This window comes from Convolutriloba macropyga, chromosome 12, assembly GCF_964194025.1.
Source record: "Convolutriloba macropyga chromosome 12, txConMacr16.3, whole genome shotgun sequence".
Classification (NCBI taxonomy): domain Eukaryota; kingdom Metazoa; phylum Xenacoelomorpha; order Acoela; family Convolutidae; genus Convolutriloba; species Convolutriloba macropyga.
Window position 1 is genome coordinate 24,578,622 of NC_134479.1, and position 20,153 is coordinate 24,598,774.

At 33.4% G+C, this 20,153-nt stretch overlaps 1 protein-coding gene across 1 annotated transcript in view; it reads left to right on the top strand.

The window, feature by feature from the left end:
- The first annotated feature begins 2,076 nt into the window (after positions 1–2,076).
- The window catches only part of LOC142350430 (uncharacterized), a 31,645-nt gene continuing 13,568 nt past the window's right edge, over positions 2,077–20,153 (top strand). Inside the window, exons 1-3 of the mRNA XM_075402277.1 lie at positions 2,077–2,089; positions 2,958–3,033; positions 7,641–7,821. Coding sequence (XP_075258392.1) covers positions 2,985–3,033; positions 7,641–7,821 — 230 coding nt within the window. The 5' untranslated portion in view covers positions 2,077–2,089; positions 2,958–2,984. The remainder of the gene's footprint in view (positions 2,090–2,957; positions 3,034–7,640; positions 7,822–20,153) is intronic.

The window sequence follows — 20,153 nt, forward strand, 5'->3', positions numbered from 1 at the left end:
ATAGTATTTGAAATAGAAGTGTAAGTATTTAACAATTTCCACGTTGACAAATTTTTGAATAAAAACAAAGGTGACCTGTTATGTAAATTATGTTATGAACTTATCTCGCGTCATTTTTATAAAAGCATATCAAAACTTTTTCGTACTAAAGGAAATAGAACAAACAATCAATTATATCAACCAGTGGGGGACATTTTGGGTGCCTTCAATTTCAGAAATAGCAGAAACTTTCCAAAAAGTTGAAAAAAGGATGTAGTGGATGTAATATTTTTTGTAAGAGTTCTTGATTTCATGTCTTGATAAACAACGTCATGATTTGATTTTTCATGAAATCGAAAAAAAACTGTGCCACGGTATCGTTCTTTGGGGGCTTGTGTGAATCCAACAGAAAACGCACAAAAATGTTGAATAAAGGATAACGTTTTTGAAAACATTTTGTTATTAAACTTTCAGAAATAGCAACACTCTTGTCCCAAATGATTTTAAGGGGCCTTTTTTGAGGAACAATGTCCGGACAACCTTTTTGTGTCTATTGAAACAAATTTAAAAAAGACAATTTAAAATGAATTCAAAATATCTCTCAAAAAGTTTCCATTGGATAGTATCTCAAATTGCTTAAAACCGGGATTTTAGGATCCATTGAGTGCAGTTTAGATGATTGTTTGGGGGCTTGTGTATCGTTGTTTGGGGGCTTGTGTTAATCCAACTGAAAACGCATTTGGGGGCTTGTGTATCGTTGTTTGGGTCTTGTGTGAATCCAACTGAAAAACGCATTAAAATGTTGAATAAAGGATAATGTTTTTGAAAACATTTTGTTATTAAGCTTTCAGAAATAGCAACACTCTTGTCCCATATGATTTTAAGGGGCCTTTTTCGAGGAACAATGTCCTGACAACTTTTCTGTGTCTATTGAAGCAAATTTAAAAAAGACAAACTAAAGTGAATTCAAAATATCTCTCAAAAAGTTTCCATTGGATAGTATCTCAAATTGCTTAAAACCGGGATTTTAGGATCCATTGAGTGCAGTTTAGATGATTGAATGTTAAGAATAACGTTTAAATCTGAGTAACACGAGGTTTTCTATGTTGCCACTTATGTTTATCTGGATTGCGATTTCTTCCACTGTGGACTGTAGAAAAACAGCAGGCCTCGAAATAGAAGAAATTTCTGTACGACTTCTAAAGATAACTTGTGAAAAACATCTTAATGCAGTTTTCTCTCTCTCCCTGTGTCCTGTCTTTTGCTTATCTCTCTCTCTCTCTCTCTCTCTCTCTCTCTCTCTCTCGCACACATACATCTCTCTCACTATTTCTCCTCTCTCTCTCTCTCTGTTGTATAAATTTTTTTCAGATTAACTTAGTTTTAATTTCAGGAACCTTATTTTCATTGCTCACCACTGTTGAAAAAAACTCTTAGCAACTGTTTTATTTGTTGAAGTTCAGATAGAGCTCCAGAGAGAAACTAAACTCAAGAAAAAAATGCAAAAGCGAGATATCACACCAGTATTTGAAACAGAAATTGACTACATGCTCACATTGACACTAACTCACAATTGTTACTAACTCACAATTTGTTACTAACTCACAATATCCACATTGACAATTTTACGGAACAAAGAAGTGGGACCTGTGATGTAATGATCTGATTCCACATTAATTTTAAGACGTCACTTTTTATATCTTCGAAAATAAACAAAAACTGTTTTTTTTTTGTTTTATCGCTGAGCTAAAAGAGAAATTTTTTGCAATTTGAATTTTGTTTCGAACAAATTGTATCTTTATGGTTATCTATGATTTTCTGGACGAGGAAGGAATTAAGCATACCAATGCGTTGAACATTCCGATATTATTATAGAAAGAACTAAATTCCATTAACGGTGCTTAGGTCAATTGAGTTTTATTTTTCGGTTTATAGATGAATTAGTGGGTGGAGCTAAATGTTACCAAAAAATAATAAAACTCACTGCATTTAAATTAGGTCAACCAACGGGTGAAAAAAAGTGTGGCCAACCTTATTGACCAGAATACCTCTTTTCGCAGATTAATTTTCGTATATTCCTAAAAATTGAATATCAACTGTTTTGCATCTTGTTATACCGACTCTCTTGAAATTGATTCGACGTAACAGTTAACTATTGAAAATACTGTTCAGTTTCTCTCATATGAGAGATTTCAAAATATCAAAAACATTGATAGTTCATAATAAAAAAATGCCCGTGCTTTTTGTGAACCGTTTTATAAAAACAATCCTTCCGGCAATATCATCTGCTATAATAAAACAGACATCTTGAATGATAAAATCAGCTGAATTAAAGAGTTTTTAAAAGTAGTGTTTTAAATTGCATAGAGATGCCCGGACTTGAGTCTCAGAGAATTTCAGCGCTGAACCAGCACATTTCAAGTGTAAAATTTTAATTCAGTTCTGAAACATTGCATCTCCAGAATATTTTTGATTTCTTTATGAGAAGTTCTTCTTCATTATGATTATATTGAGGTCATAAACTTATACTGTACACTTTGAAAGTTACTCATACCACAAAATTACGTCTGGGCAGAGTAATGTCATACTTTTGTAGCTTATAGCTGGTTATTACTATAGTAGCGTACACACTTTTTATATATAAACTAGTTTGTAGGCAATTAACATGAAGCCCATTTAGCTTAGTGGTTACGACTTGCTACGCAAATTAAATGTTACAAGTACCCACGCGGAAGTTCGAACTGCATATAAGCAAACCTTGTTGGCGGGAGTTAACCTGAGCATATTATTTTTCATGCAGTAAATTTTACACAAATATCAAGACTGTCCCGTGTAAATTGGGCATGAACAGAGTACTGGCCATCATAAAAAAACAGAATTTCTCTATACTGATTCAGCGCTGATTTACTCTGCCACCAAACGCCGGGTGGTAGGTTTGCTCAAAAGGCTAACTAATGTGACGAATCATTTGCAAGAAGAAATGAAACTTGGTCTGTTTATAGGCAATGACAATTAAATTGGCATTTGTAGTTTCACTCGTCAGTGGGGCGATTGGTTATTAAGCAGACAATCCATATGAACAAATTAACCGAGAAATGCGAAGAAGTGTTCTAAACTTTATAAATAATATTCGTAGAAAGAACTATTATAGAAATTACCTCTTGAATGCTTTATAATTAAATTCACTTTAATTTGAAGGAGTGCATTCAAAAACTGTTTGCAAAAGAGTATTGATTTTTGAACTGCGGAAAACTCATGTAACCTTAAAAATTTCTGCTCTCAATTATTCTGACATAATTTGAAAACCAAAGAGATTTTTAATTTATTGGATCAATTTTTGGTTAAGCAATTTTTGGTTATTTTAAGTTATCTAAGCATGCGAAGGATTCTGCTCCATTATTTCAAACTGTAAAATTTTTGTTTCACTTGTTACTTTGCTTCCCAGGCTGACCATCCAGAGCATTGCAGTACTCAGCCAGTGTAAATCCATAGTCTGTATATAGCCATTTTTACACTTGTACATATTATGTTCATGTCAAAATATAGACTGATCAGTCTATTTTTCAGAGTAAAATTGGCACTCAGTTCTTTATCTGATTTTGATCTGTCCATTACTATTTTCATACAATTATCAGCTTAATTAACATTATTGTATACCTCTTGTCAGCCAAAAACCATTCTGATCTAAACCTGTTTCAGCTCTGATTGTCAGCCTAAACTACACTGTTTTTAAGCTGTTTCAGCGCTGATTGTCGGTCACAGCACAGGAAAATTTACACCATTCTGCATCACACCACAGGCAAATTCACTCCATTCTGCATCACACCACAAGCATATTCACACCATTCTGCATCACACCACAGGCAAACTCACACACACATACCCACACACATACACCCTCACACCCAAACACACACACCAGCACACATACACACACACAAAGAGTCACACACACACACACACACACACACACACACACACACACACACAAAAGAGGCACACACACACACGCCCGCACTCCGAAAGTTTAAAAGCAATGTATTTTAGGCTGACAACATTTTACTGCTAATTGAAAGCACCCTGAACGCACCGCGAACGCACTTCGAAATATCCAGTATCAGTGAAAGTAGCAGTATGCACACAGTATGTAGTATTTATGTAGATGTTTTAACTGGTAACGTGTCCTTACAGAAAAATGCATGCATTTTGCATGCATTTTGCATGCTTTTCTGACATGTTCAGCATGTTTCAACACTTTCAAATTTTTTACACTACTAATTTTTCATTGAAATTATTCTAAGCACTCTGAATAGCTGTTCTTATTTTTTCTGGGCATAATGACCAACTATTTTTTATGTAAAAAAGCTATTTCAGTACTGGTTTTACAGGAAAAAATTGAGATACTCAAGTTCAGTACTGAAATACTCTGGTTGGTGAGCCCGGGTTAGTTTTACAATCCCGAGACAGTTTTTTTGATCTTTTATAGTAGTTTTACCATTCAGATTGTTCTGAGAGTCTCTCTGATTGCAATTTGAAAAATAGTCAAAAGCATATCAGGTCAAAAGCCAACAAAACAAAAGCTATTATGCATAGATTTTCATATGCCTAACTTATGGATATAAATAACCTGTTTAGTTTAAATGAAGTGAAGCAGAGCATCAAAAGAAAATCAAGAACAAAAAAAATTTGGCAAAAAGTTAAGTAACTAAAGAAAAGTCTAAAGAAAACAAGGGGAGTCCCTGGTTGAGTCTTAAACTCTATCTTATAAGTTCTTCCAAGTTTCCTCCAACAAAATTATTGTTAATTTGTAACACTTTACAAGTTGAAGAAAAAATTTCAAAGAACTTGCAAGTTAACTTATTAGAATTTAGACTGTGCACGTTGGGTGCTGTACTTGTGAGATTCTTGCAATTGACTTGCTGTCGAGCTTTGCGCTCATCGATTCTTTCTAGAGCACCGTCTTTAATAATTGACAAATAACCGTGTCCCTGACGCAAAAGATTATACAGATTTTTCGAAAAAAATCTGGTTTCAAAAATAATTCTTCAGATAAGTTAACTGTGTTCACTGTTTGTTATCAGCATCAAACCAGTTTAGTATGTAAAGCAAATAAAAATGCCTTTAAACTTTCTCTTTAACTTTCATTGTAATTTGTTCAGCAGCTATCTGTTCTTAGTTTATTGTTGAAGTTTTGTTAACGCATTTAGCTGATTTAATTACCAGTTTCAAAGGGTGGATTCACATTGCAAATCAATTTATTGCGTTAATTTTCCTACATTACTCTTCAGGTTAAGCAGAACGTCTATCTTGTCGGAAATTGCAGTTTGGTCATTATCAGTAACTTGATTATTTCGGCAAGGTAAAAAACAATTCAATTGAGTTGGTAGCATATCTTGTTTATATTTCTTGTCCGTCGTCATATTGTCATTTTATAAGAAATTGGAAGTAAGATGGTTAATATTTAAGATGTTGAAAGTCAAATTATTGTTTACCTGTAAGAAAGGCAAAGGTTCATGCTAAACTTACGAGAACTTGTAACTTTATGACAGAAAAATTTGTACTGAAAAAGCTTTTCCCGGATAGGAAATTACAACAGTCTTGTAAGATCTTATAGTTAATCTTCGCATCTTGTCTCTGGGTACTAAAAAACTTTAAAATAATTCCGATGAAATGTAGGAAGATGTAAGCAAAGATATCTCTTGTATACAAATCATCTCAGAAAAAAACAATATTTTGTTTTCTCAGATATAACTGAAGCGAAAAATATAACTCTAATACATAGTCATTGATCATGGTCAATCTTATAAGATTTTTCAAGATTTTTCTCATTAAATCTCCATATCTTTTAATTGCCTATAAGACGGAGTATATTTTTTTACAATTTTATAAAATATTGCAAATCTTGTAAGATCTTAAGAGACTGAAAGATCCGGGAATTTTCTGTTGAAAAAAATTGCAAATCTTACGCTGCAAATCTATCTAAAAAATTACAAAAATTGCAAAAGATGTAAAATTATTTACGTTACATATTATCTTACATGGGTAGCTCCAGCGAAGAAAAAAATATATCTGACATGACACTCACATCGTGATTATTGGTCATCGTCGAAAAACACTAACGAAATGGTCTTGTCTATGAAAACAGCAGTCACTTTGTATTAAAAAGGTTCAAAAACAGCTTGTTTTCAACTTAACTGAGCGCTTTGCTTTGAGCAAATTATGTTATAATGGCTTCTCTTGAGTCCATGAGAAGCCATTATAACATAATTATCCCAAAGGTTGTGGTCAATTCAAATTTTTGCTTGTTTTTTCAGGAAACTTTTGTTGTTGTTTTTTAGTCAATACACACATAACACCCTGGCCGTTAATGGGAGTCGCGAATATTGCTTTCAATTTTCAGTAGAGGTCTTTGGTGTCCATAACTACCGAGTCGACTTGAATTGCGTCCAGCATCATGCAGCAGAGGCAGTTTTTTGTGTTTTTAAAGTTTTTGCAATAAAATTGAATCTCCCAAGATGACAAAGCATTCCATGTAGAGGATTATTACACAAGGATTGCTACCAATCAATTTATGTGCTTTAAAATGTGAATTTTGGGACAAAATCATCGTTTAACACATGTTTTGGTTCTGAATTTTTGCATCGTGAGGGTTCATTGAGCGAGCTGGAGTACACAAAATAAATGCCAAAGAAAATCTTTCAAACCATTATTGGTCTTTTTTAGAGATTAATGCTTCTTATCAGATTCCTACAGTCTCCTAAATCTTAGTAGAGGCTTTGGAGACTGGAGGAACAACAAGCTCTTAGTGGTACACATCTTGTAAGTTCTTAGAAAAGCATCGAAAAACATAGATGATGCCTACAAGATCTGTTATTTCTTACAAGAATTGCATGTTTCTTATATGGTTCTGATAAAATCTTTAAAAATTTGCTTTAACCTCAACAGGATATTGTGTGTCCTGCAAGATTTTTATAAGATCTTACAGGATATGTTTTAATATTATAATATTAAGGTGTTTCGTATAAGATTCTGTTAAGATCTTGCGAGATCTGCTTTAAACTATACAGAAAAATGTGTGTCTTATATGATTCTTGAAAGATCTTACAAGGTATGAACAAATATAAGAGAATAATGTGTGTCGTGTAAGATACTTATAAGATCTTACTAATTGTTACTGTTCTCAGGAAATCTTACAAGATTAAAAGATATCTTCTAAGAATCTTATAACCTCTTACGGATTTTTTGCAATCTTAAATGATCTTACAAGTTCTGAGGAAATCTTGTAAGTTTCAAATACAGTCTTTTAAGATTAATGCATTAATTTGTAGGGCCATATAAAAATTTTATAAGATCTTGTATGATTTGCAGTGGACAATGACTAGGGATTGCATACCTTTTCAAATCTACTAAGACCTTTGAAAACCTCGAGTGAAAGTTGGTGCATAATCCTAGACAACTATTGCATACCTCCATGCAAATATACCGCTTGACGATAACTTAGGGTGGGGCGGGGGGAGTACAGCGGAAAAGTGAAAAGATCACGAAGAAAAGACTTCCCAAGTTTTTATCAAACGACAAATTCAAATTAATAACCCATAAAACTACATTGAATAGGGTTTTGACAATAATTAACTTGTCTGCTTTTCAACCGTGATCTGCAGTGAACTGCCTCGGAGAAAACGAACACGAATATCATGAAGATTGGCTGGAGAGAGAAAACTTACTTGGAGAGAGGGAAAACTGCACCAATGGTGATTTCTACCGACTCCTTGATGGCGAGTGCTATAACTGGTACTTTGACAAATCGGAAAACCTGGAACAAGCCAGGCGCTTCTGTCTGGAGTAAGACTCTTATATTTTCAGGCCAAGGGTTCGGGAGGAAAGCCGTAAAACTTGAACAACTTAAGAATTTTGTGGGTGTTGCCACCTCTTAATTACCAAAACATTATCCTACTATATTCAGGATATGGTAGTTCCTAAACGCCCGGGTTGAGGGGTCAGCAGCTTTAAGCGGATTTTTGTGTCCGAAATCCGCTGAGTGTGCTGAAATTAGGTAAGGTTTGTGCTGATTGCGCTGAAAATTGAAGAAAAACTTGATGAATCCGCTGAAAAAAAAATTTAAAGACATTTCAGCACATTTCTTGCATAAAATCATGGAAAATTTTAAATTCAGCGGATTCAGCGCCTTTCTTACATAAATACACGCGCAATTTTTTTGCTCACTATTGTTTATAACGTAGTCAGCATGTGGGCTCATTCACCTTTTGCGCTTCTGAAGAGCCGCTAATCAAGCAAAAATATGCGTGATTTTTTAAAGAAGAAAATTCATTTTTTGAAAAACAGACCAGACTTTTTGAAAAGTGCTGAACTTATATAAGAAAAGTGCTGAAATTTGAGCAGATTAAGAGAATTAATATGTAAGAATTATCCGTTGAAAAATATATTTTTTTCAGCGGTTGTCAGCCCATTTCTTACATAAATTTTGACGAATTCCTCGGCCCGGGCGTAAGAGATTTGTCGGTATAGTTTGTTTTAGGAAGAAAAATCGACGAGTGCCCTTACGTTTTTTCTATCATCCTCTTGTTTGGTTTCTATGCGTAAAAAATAGGCGGTATGTTTGGCTTAAAAATTAATAAATAATCGGTTTCTACACTTTCGTACATTCGGTATGTTCGGGTTCACAAATAGGAAATCGTCAGATTGAAACAAAAGAATTGTTCCTTACGTTCTCTATTAAAACGTAAGTCATTTTTATTGTCGCGACCCCCACTTTAGTGGGGAGGGAGGAACTATATGCTCAACTGGGTTTTTTTTGTTCAGTCAGTTTTTGCCGACCGATATATTCATCGTAGAGAATTGTGAGTGGTATCATTAAAAAGCCCGTCCAGCGTAGAATACGGAACTGATTTTTTTTTGATTTTTGTGTTTTACAGGGAGTTATCGAGGTTTAAATTTTTGTGAACATTTGACTGTTTTTGTTCACATTTTCAGTAATTTTTGCTAAAATTTGGCACAATTTCGCTAATATAATTCAAAATAAGTTGAAATTTTCAACGGCAAAATGTTGTTGTTACCGTTAGAGATAGAATAGCGTTGCTGAATTGTTTGATTGAAGCTTTTTTGGCTAAAATTTTTGATAAAATTTTCAAAATTCAAATTTTTTTCATCAAAAATGGTACAAAATGTGCTTTTTTTGGTCCACTTTGTTAAAGTTTGCCAGACTTAGTGACCTAGAAACCTTAACACAGACTCCCTAATTTCAAAAAGAGCGCTAGTTGCAATTAGGCGCTGTATGATAGTCTTCTGGAATTAAAACTTTGCCGTTTTTTACAGATTTAACTCGATAATTTCAGCCCATTTCTTACATAAATTTTGACGAACTCCTCGGCCCGGGCGTAAGAAATTTGTCAGAATAGTTTGTTTTAGGAAAAAATATTGACGGCTGCCCTTTTATTTTTTCTATCATCCTTTTGTTTGGTTTCTATGCGTAAAAAATAGGCGGTATGTTTGGCTTAAAAATTAATAAATAATCGGTTTCTACACTTTCGTACATTCGGTATGTTCGGGTTCACAAATAGGAAATCGTCAGATTGAAACAAAAGAATTGTTCCTTACGTTCTCTATTAAAACGTAAGTCATTTTTATTGTCGCGACCCCCACTTTAGTGGGGAGGGAGGAACTATATGCTCAACTGGGTTTTTTTTGTTCAGTCAGTTTTGGCCGACCGATATATTCATCGTAGAGAATTGTGAGTGGTATCATTAAAAAGCCCGTCCAGCGTAGAATACGGAATTGAATTTTTTTTTGATTTTTGTGTTTCACAGGGAGTTATCGAGGTTTAAATTTTTGTGAACATTTGACTGTTTTTGTTCACATTTTCAGTAATTTTTGCTAAAATTTGGCACAATTTCGCTAATATAATTCAAAATAAGTTAAAATTTTCAACGGCAAAATGTTGTTGTTACCGTTAGAGATAGAAGAGCGTTGCTGAATTGTTTGATTGAAGCTTTTTTGGCTAAAATTTTTGATAAAATTTTCAAAATTCAAATTTTTTTCATCAAAAATGGTACAAAATGTGCTTTTTTTGGTCCACTTTGTTAAAGTTTGCCAGACTTAGTGACCTAGAAACCTTAACACAGACTCCCTAATTTCAAAAAGAGCGCTAGTTGCAATTAGGCGCTGTATGATAGTCTTCTGGAATTAAAACTTTGCCGTTTTTTACAGATTTAACTCGATAATTTCAGCCCATTTCTTACATAAATTTTGACGAACTCCTCGGCCCGGGCGTAAGAAATTTGTCAGTATAGTTTGTTTTAGGAAAAAATATTGACGGCTGCCCTTTTATTTTTTCTATCATCCTTTTGTTTGCTTTCTATGCGTAAAAAATAGGCGGTATGTTTGGCTTAAAAATTAATAAATAGTCGGTTTCTACACTTTCGTACAATCGGTATGTTCGGGTTCACAAATAGGAAATCGTCAGATTGAAACGTAAGAATTGTTCCTTACGTTCTCTATTAAAAAGTAAGTCATTTTCATTGTCGGGACCCCCACTTTAGTGGGGAGGGAGGAACTATATGCTCAACGGGGTTTTTATTGTTCAGTCAATTTTGGCCGACCGATATATTCATCGTAGAGAATTGTGAGTGGTATCATTAAAAGGCCCGTCCAGCGTAGAATACGGAATTGAAAAGATTTTTTTGATTTTTGTGTTTTACAGGGAGTTATCGAGGTTTAAATTTTTGTGAACATTTGACTGTTTTTGTTCAAATTTTCAGTAATTTTTGCTAAAGTTTGGCACAGTTTCGCTAATATAATTCAAAATAAGTTAAAATTTTCAACGGCAAAATGTTGTTGTTACCGTTAGAGATAGAAGGGCGTTGCTGAATTAATTGATTGAAGCTTTTTTGGCTAAAATTTTTGATAAAATTTTCAAAATTCAAATTTTTTTCATCAAAAATGGTACAAAATATGCTTTTTTGGTCCACTTTGTTAAAGTTTGCCAGACTTAGTGACCTAGAAACCTTAACACAGACTCCCTAATTTCAAAAAAATTGCTAGTTGCAATTAGGCGCCGTATGATAGTCTTCTGGAATTAAAACTTTGCCGTTTTTTACAGATTTAACACGATAATTTCAGCCCATTTCTTACATAAATTTCGACGAATTCCTCGGCCCGGGCGTAAGAGATTTGTCGGTATAGTTTGTTTTCGGAAAAAAAACCGACGGCTGCCCTTACGTTTTTTCTATCATCCTTTTGTTTGGTATCTATGCGTAAAAAATAGTCGGTATGTTTGGCTTAAAAATTAAAAAATAGTCGGTTTCTGCACTTTCGTACATTCGGCATGTTCGGGTTCACAAATAGGAAATCGTCAGATTGAAAGGTAAGAATTGTTCCCTACGTTTTCTACTAAAACGTAAGTCATTTTTTTGTTCCAACCCCCACTTTATTGGGGAGGGAGGAACTATATTCTCAACTGGGTTTTTTTTGTTCAGACAATTTTGGCCGACCGATATATTCATCGTAGAGAATTGTGAGTGGTATCATTAAAAAGCCCGTCCAGCGTAGAATACGGAATTGAAAAGATTTTTTTGATTTTTGTGTTTTATAGGGAGTTATCGAGGTTTAAATTTTTGTGAACATTTGACTGTTTTTGTTCACATTTTCAGTAATTTTTGCTAAAGTTTGGCACAATTTCGCTAATATAATTCAAAATAAGTTAAAATTTTCAACGGCAAAATGTTGTTGTTACCGTTAGAGATAGAAGAGCGTTGCTGAATTGTTTGATTGATGCTTTTTTGGCTAAAATTTTTGATAAAATTTTCAAAATTCAAATTTTTTTCATCAAAAATGGTACAAAATATGCTTTTTTTTGTTAAAGTTTGCCAGACTTAGTGACCTGGAAACCTTAACACAGACTCCCTAATTTCAAAAAGATTGCTAGTTGCAATTAGGCGCCGTATGATAGTCTTCTGGAATTAAAACTTTGCCGTTTTTTACAGATTTAACACGATAATTTCAGCCCATTTCTTACATAAATTTTGACGAATTCCTCGGCCCGGGCGCAAGAGCTTTGTCGGTATAGTTTGTTTTAGGAAGAAATATTGACGGCTGCCCTTACGTTTTTTCTATCATCCTTTTGTTTGGTATCTATGCGTAAAAAATAGGCGGTATGTTTGGCTTAAAAATTAAAAAATAGTCGGTTTCTACACTTTCGTACATTCGGCATGTTCGGGTTCACAGATAGGAAATCGTCAGATTGAAAGGTAAGAATTGTTCCCTACGTTCTCTACTAAAACGTAAGTCATTTTTTTGTTCCAACCCCCACTTTAGTGGGGAGGGAGGAACTATATTCTCAACTGGGTTTTTTTTGTTCAGTCAGTTTTGGCCGACCGATATATTCATCGTAGAGAATTGTGAGTGGTATCATTAAAAAGCCCGTCCAGCGTAGAATACGGAATTGAATGTTTTTTTGATTTTTGTGTTTCACAGGGAGTTATCCAGGTTTAAATTTTTGTGAACATTTGACTGTTTTTGTTCACATTTTCAGTAATTTTTGCTAAAATTTGGCACAATTTCGCTAATATAATTCAAAATAAGTTAAAATTTTTGACGGCAAATGTTGTTGTTACCGTTAGAAATAGAAAAGCGTTGCTGAACTGTTTGATTGAAGCTTTTTTGGCTAAAATTTTTGATAAAATTTTCAAAATTCAAAATTTTTTCATCAAAAATGGTAGAAGGTATGCTTTTTTGGTCCACTTTGTTAAAGTTTGCCAGATTTAGTGACCTAGAAACCTTAACACAGACTCCCTAATTTCTAGAAGAGCGCTAGTTGCAATTAGGCGCCGTATGATAGTCTTCTGGAATTAAAACTTTGCCGTTTTTTACAGATTTAACTCGATAATTTCAGCCCATTTCTTACATAAATTTTGACGAATTCCTCGGCCCGGGCGCAAGAGATTTGTCGGTATAGTTTGTTTTAGGAAGAAAAATCGACGGCTGCCCTTACGTTTTTTCTATCATCCTTTTGTTTGGTATCTATGCGTAAAAAATAGGCGGTATGTTTGGCTTAAAAATTAATAAATAGTCGGTTTCTACACTTTCGTACATTCGGTATGTTCGGGTTCACAAATAGGAAATCGTCAGATTGAAACATGAGAATTGTTTCTTACGTCGTTCTCTATTAAAACGTAAGTCATTTTTATTGTTCCTACCCCCACTTTAGTGGGGAGGGAGGAACTATATGCTCAACTGTTTTTTTTTGTTCAGTCAATTTTGGCCGACCGATATATTCATCGTAGAGAATTGTGAGTGGTATCATTAAAAAGCCCGTCTAGCGTAGAATACGGAATTGCAAAGATTTTTTTGATTTTCGTGTTTTACAGGGAGTTATCGAGGTTTAAATTTTTGTGAACATTCGACTGTTTTTGTTCACATTTTCAGTATTTTTTGCTAAAATTTGGCACAATTTCGCTAATATAATTCAAAATAAGTTAAAATTTTTGATGGCAACTGTTGTTGTTACCGTTAGAAATAGAAAAGCGTTGCTGAACTGTTTGATTGAAGCTTTTTTGGCTAAAATTTTTGATAAAATTTTCAAAATTCAAAATTTTTTCATCAAAAATGGTACAAAATATGCTTTTTTGGTCCACTTTGTTAAAGTTTGCCAGATTTAGTGACCTAGAAACCTTAACACAGACTCCCTAATTTCTAGAAGAGCGCTAGTTGCAATTAGGCGCCGTATGATAGTCTTCTGGAATTAAAACTTTGCCGTTTTTTACAGATTTAACTCGATAATTTCAGCCCATTTCTTACATAAATTTTGACGAATTCCTCGGCCCGGGCGCAAGAGATTTGTCGGTATAGTTTGTTTTAGGAAGAACAATCGACGGCTGCCCTTACGTTTTTTCTATCATCCTTTTGTTTGGTATCTATGCGTAAAAAATAGGCGGTATGTTTGGCTTAAAAATTAATAAATAGTCGGTTTCTACACTTTCGTACATTCGGTATATTCGGGTTCACAAATAGGAAATCGTCAGATTGAAACATAAGAATTGTTTCTTACGTCGTTCTCTATTAAAACGTAAGTCATTTTTATTTTTCCGACCCCCACTTTAGTGGGGAGGGAGGAACTATATGCTCAACTGTTTTTTTTTGTTCAGTCAATTTTGGCCGACCGATATATTCATCGTAGAGAATTGTGAGTGGTATCATTAAAAAGCCCGTCCAGCTTAAAATACGGAATTGAAAAGATTTTATTGATTTTCGTGTCTTACAGGGAGTTATCGAAATTTAAATTTTTGTGAACATTCGACTGTTTTTGTTCACATTTTCAGTAATTTTTGCTAAAATTTGGCACAATTTCGCTAACATAATTCAAAATAAAATAAAATTTTTAACGGCAAAATGTTGTTGTTACCATTAGAGATAGAAGAGCGTTGCTGATTGAAGCTTTTTTGGCTAAAACTTTGATAAATTTTTCAAAATTCAAACTTTTTTCATCAAAAATGGTACAAAATATGCTTTTTTGGTCCACTTTGTTAAAGTTTGCCAGACATAGTGACCTCGAAACCTTAACACAGACTCCTTAATTTCAAAAAAAGCGCTAGTTGCAATTAGCGCCGTATGAAAGTCTTCTGGAATTAAAACTTTGCCGTTTTTTACAGATTTAACTCGATAATTTCAGCCCATTTCTTACATAAATTTTGACGAATTCCTCGGCCCGGGCATAATAGATTTTTCGGTATAGTTTGTTTTAGGAAGAAAAACCGACGGCTGCCCTTACGTTTTTTCTATCATCCTTTTGTTTGGTTTCTATGCGTAAAAAATAGGCGGTATGTTTGGCTTAAAAATTAATAAATAGTCGGTTTCTACACTTTCGTACATTCGGTATGTTCGGGTTCACAAATAGGAAATCGTCAGATTGAAATATAAGAATTGTTTCTTACGTCGTTCTCTATTAAAACGTAAGTCATTTTTATTGTTCCGACCCCCACTTTAGTGGGGAGGGAGGAACTATATGCTCAACTGTTTTTTTTTTGTTCAGTCAATTTTGGCCGACCGATATATTCATCGTAGAGAATTGTGAGTGGTATCATTAAAAAGCCCGTCCAGCGTAGAATACGGAATTGAAAAGATTTTATTGATTTTCGTGTCTTACAGGGAGTTATCGAAGTTTAAATTTTTGTGGACATTCGACTGTTTTTGTTCACATTTTCAGTAATTTTTGCTAAAATTTGGCACAATTTCGCTAATATAATTCAAAATAAAATAAAATTTTTAACGGCAAATTGTTTTTGTTACAATTAGAGATAGAAGAGCGTTGCTGAATTGTTTGATTGAAGCTTTTTTGGCTAAAACTTTGATAAAATTTTCAAAATTCAAACTTTTTTCATCAAAAAATGGTACAAAATATGCTTTTTTGGTCCACTTTGTTAAAGTTTGCCAGACTTAGTGACCTAGAAACCTTCACAGACTCCCTAATTTCAAAAAGAGTGCTAGTTGCAATAAGGCTCCGTATGAAAGTCTTCTCGAATTAAAACTTTCCCGTTTTTTACAGATTTAACTCGATAATTATACAAAATGCATCCTTTTTTCAATATTTGAAGAGTTCCATTCAACAATTGGTCTAATTCGCAAATATCTTGGACACTTGTCCGGCTTGCTGGGTGTGCAAAAATCAGGGAGAGGTTTGATATTATCATGGACTCTTAGAATCAGAGACTTTTTGGTTTTCATTTTGATGCTGCCTTTTTGCAAAATATTTTGCTTTTGTTTTTTTAATGTTAAATACTGACAATATTTTTTATTCACGGCTCCGTCAATGACAACTCCATTTTACGTTAATTTGAGGCCAAATGTAGATACAGCTTGTTTTCAGAGAACCAAAGGTTTTTATGGCTTTGAGGAAGAGTTTATTAAAATTCAACTGAATTCTTGTCGTTGGCCTTCAATTGTTATTCATTTGGCTGTCTGATTTTCGAGTTTAATCACTCGATTATCTAAATCGCCTCCTCAAGAGGTGCACAGAACTTTTTCTATTCATTCGGTTGTTACCTAATGTCTCTTATATTATTGAATTTATTTGTTTCAAGGAAATTTCTGTAATTTTTTGATTTTGTCATTTTTTATATTACTTTAGTCAACTTTTTGCTAATTCTCAGTAAGTACAAATCAATCTTTCCTCCATATAGAAAAAAAATAATTTCGTGTCCGATTGTTTTAACAGAAGGTCTTCTTGCTTTTGTTACTACGAGTTTTCATACAAATTTTTCTGATTTTTCTGCATAATTGACCAATTTTTGTGTTGTTTTTGTTTCTTTTGTAAAATGTCACACTACTTAACAATCTAACTGAAAGAAGCTCGACAACATTGGAAACTGAACGTTATTGTTGACAAAATGAGGGAAAGGATTGATACTATCATGGACTCTTACAATCAGAGTCTTTTTGGTTTTTACTTTGATGCTGCCTTTTTTCAAAATATTTTGCTTTTGTTTTTTTAATGTTAAATACTGACAATATTTTTTATTCAAGCATCCATCAAAGACAACTCCAATTTACGCAAATTTGAGGCCAAATGTAGATACAACTTGTTTTCAGAGAACCAAAGGTTTTTATGGCATTGAGGAAGAGTTTAGTAAAATTCAACTGAATTCTTGTCGTTTGCCTTCAATTGTTATTCAATTGGCTGTCTGATTTTCAAGTTTAATCACTCGAAGATCTAAATCGCCTCCTCAAAAGGTGCAAAGAATTTTTTCTATTCATTCGGTTGTTACCTAATGTCTCTTATATTATTGAATGTATTTGTTTTAAGGAAATTTCTGTAATTTTTTGATTTTGTCATTTTTTATATTACTTTAGTCAACATTTTGCTAATTCTCAGTAAGTACAGGTCACTCTTTCCTCCATATAGAAAAAAAACTAATTTCGTGTCCGATTGTTTTAACAGATGGTCTTCTTGCTTTTGTTACTACGAGTTTTCATACAAAATTTTCTGATTTTTGTGCATAAATGCCCAAATTTTGTGTTGTTTTTGTTTCTTTTGTAAAATGTCACATCATTTAACAATCTAACTGAAAGAAGCTTGACAACATTGGAAACTGAACATTGTTTTTGTTTTCATAACATATGGTCTGAAGGGCTGCGACACCGTTCTCTTCCAGAAATTGTTTTTTATTTGTGCCCTTTCTTTGTTGTTAGTTTTTGTTGTCATATGCCAAATTTTGTGTAATTAAAGGTCTCAGTGGCCAAATCTAGATAAACAAGTGAACTTAAATAACTGATATTGGTAAATAACTAATGGCTGTTTTGAATTTCGGCATAAATTTCTAAAAAAAAAAGAGTAATAGTATTCTTCAACTCATCTCTTTTTGATCTGGTTTGCGTTTTTTTCGTATTTTAAAATGTTGTATCGTTTTCGTAAATTAGCCTCATTATTTAGAGCTCTTTTGAATGTTTTGTTGAATCAAAAAAAAATAATTTTTCGGTTGTTTAAACTTTTTAAATGATGTCTTCAGGGCTTAGACAAATTGTTTCAGAAGAATTTTGTGAAGTTTAGATACTTTTCAGTTTCTGTGGTTATTCTTGTTGTCATTTTGTGATAGTCTTTTTACAAAAAAATGTTATGATGATCAAAGGAGACGCAATTGATTTAGTGATGTTAAAAACAGTCGCAATTAGTTTTCCAAGTAGTTGCAAGACAAACTCTCTACTCTTTTAGTCGAAAGCTTTTGTTGGCTATAAATTTTGAAAATATGTGTTTTTTTTAAAAAAAGAGATAGATTATTTGAGATCTTCCAATTTTATTTCTGTTAAGTTGTAGCTGAGCATCTCTATATACAATTCACATCATTTATCTTCTGAAATGTAATTTGCTTTCCATAACGGTTTTATTTTCCTCAAATGGTCTTTCTTCTTGGAAAAACCAGTTTTCATAAAACCAATTTTCTTGATTTTTCCAAATTTACCCCCTTTTTGTAGGTTTTTGTTTTCTTTTCAAAATATCACAAATATGGGCGTCATTTGACATACAATTTTTGTCACCTGCAAAAAGTGCAAACGAAGATTTTCAATGCTTTTTGTGATCAGCTTAACATTAATTGATCGGGGGGACATCGTTATCGTGCATAATTTTTCGTGGAAATTTTTAGTTTTCGCCTGTATTTGTCGTTCTTTTGGTAAAAGTATGACATATCCTGGATAATGAAAGGCCTCAGTCGCTCTCTATTGAGGTATAAAAGACTCTCTCAATGGTTTCATTTGATGCGTAACGTTTCTAATCAGTTCGAATTTAATTCTTTTTTAAAAAAATAGCAATGTTTTAATAATCTTTTGCCACTGTTGCCAAGTTGCATTGACGAAAACTCCTATATTTTGTTCCAAAAACTACCGGTTAATCTTCTTAGTATAATTTTTATCTGATGCCATTTTGATTTGGTTAATAGTGGTTTTCAAAAAATGGACAAGGAGTTTTGGTCGTAATTAATATTTGTAAAAATTTGATTTTTATTGCCGTCCTTTCTTGGAGTCATATTATGGTTGCAACAGGTCTCATAGGCCCTCTAGAGTAGATTGTTTTGTTTATTTAGTAGTTTGTTGAACGATATGTTGATATGTTAATTTTTTTATCTCTTCCTCATTTGGTAGACAATTAAGTGAAAAATGTAGATGAGCGGGGTCGGAACTTAATGTGCGAACGCACATTACCGAGCCTCCTTGTTACGTTTAGTTTCCTAGATTTGATATGTTAGGTTTCAAATGTAACAAATTTTGGGTGTTTTTGGTTGAAATTGTAAGAAACGTTACATTGTTAGAAATCATATCTATTTCTATGCCTGATTTCTCAAGATCATGGCAAGATTTGTTAAATGATTTTTAAAGAACTCAATCCCCTTCAATTTTGAAGAATTCGTCTGACATTTCAGTTAAAAGGCAAACGAAAGACTCAGATTTGTTCACTTAGTTTTATCAATGAACAGAAAAAAATCAAACTGTTTGCACTTTTGCAAGGAAACTGTCATGATTAGGTACGTTTGAAACTCCTGCAAATTGAATGCTAAGATGACACCTGACTCCATTATGAACACAAAACTCAAAATGTGCTATGAAATACCAAAGTTTTCTCGTTGCTCGTTTCAATTCTAAGAAAATATAGTTACCGAAGTTTTCTCACGTCCCCAACCAAAAATTCCAAAAAATTCTCTCGACTTGAAACGATGATAGGAACGATTGCACTTCTTACGTGGAAAAAACTGATTATGCCAAAAAATCTTGCGTCATTTTTTTCCGTCCTCCTGACTGAGGCCCAGATGATATGCCATTTTTTCTGTATCAGCCGTGTTTGATTGCAAGTGAACTGTCGATGATCCTCTAAGACTATGGGGACCTGATATAGGATTCTTGCACAATGACTAGAATTTTTGAAATTTAAAACGATTATGACACAAGTAAGAAGACTTGGAAATCATTTATTGTCATTGTCTGAAAAAAATGAGCAATATTTGATCGAAATGAGATAATTAGGAGACAATATTTCTTTTTGCATGACAGCTGGGAAATCATATGCGATCTCTGCAAGCTAGAGCGGGTCTCTTTTAAGAAAAAGTGACATGACCATGATAAACATGCTTGTGGTTGTTGCAATTTGGTTTTAACTAGCAAAACACACACTCTCAATGAGAAAAAGACACTTCAGCAATAGTTAGACTGAAAAGGTTTAATCATTAACTTATTTCAAGTCATATGAGCGCAACATTTGTGGTGGTTTGAAGTTTTGTATCTGCCCCAAATCATACAAATTGTCTAGGTCCCGGTTTGATTACTGAATCATATAACACACTGTATAATAGCCTCGATTTTTGGCTTGTCAGGCGTCCAGGGAGAGTTTTCAAACCTTTACGCTTTAAAAAATTAAATTTCTTTGTATTCAACGACATTGTTGCAAAATTGTATCAAATTTATAGATGTCGGCTAATAGGAACACAGAGACAAATCTTGTAATCGAATAGTTAAATTAGAAATAATGGTTGACAACTGTGGCAATTAGCACAAAATTCAGCCCATATTAATTAACCCAAACTACCGCATTTTCACATTCATGATGATCACCTTAATTTACAACTTCCTTGACTTCTCATGACATCCGATCTGAAATAGCTAATTACTCTGATAAATTA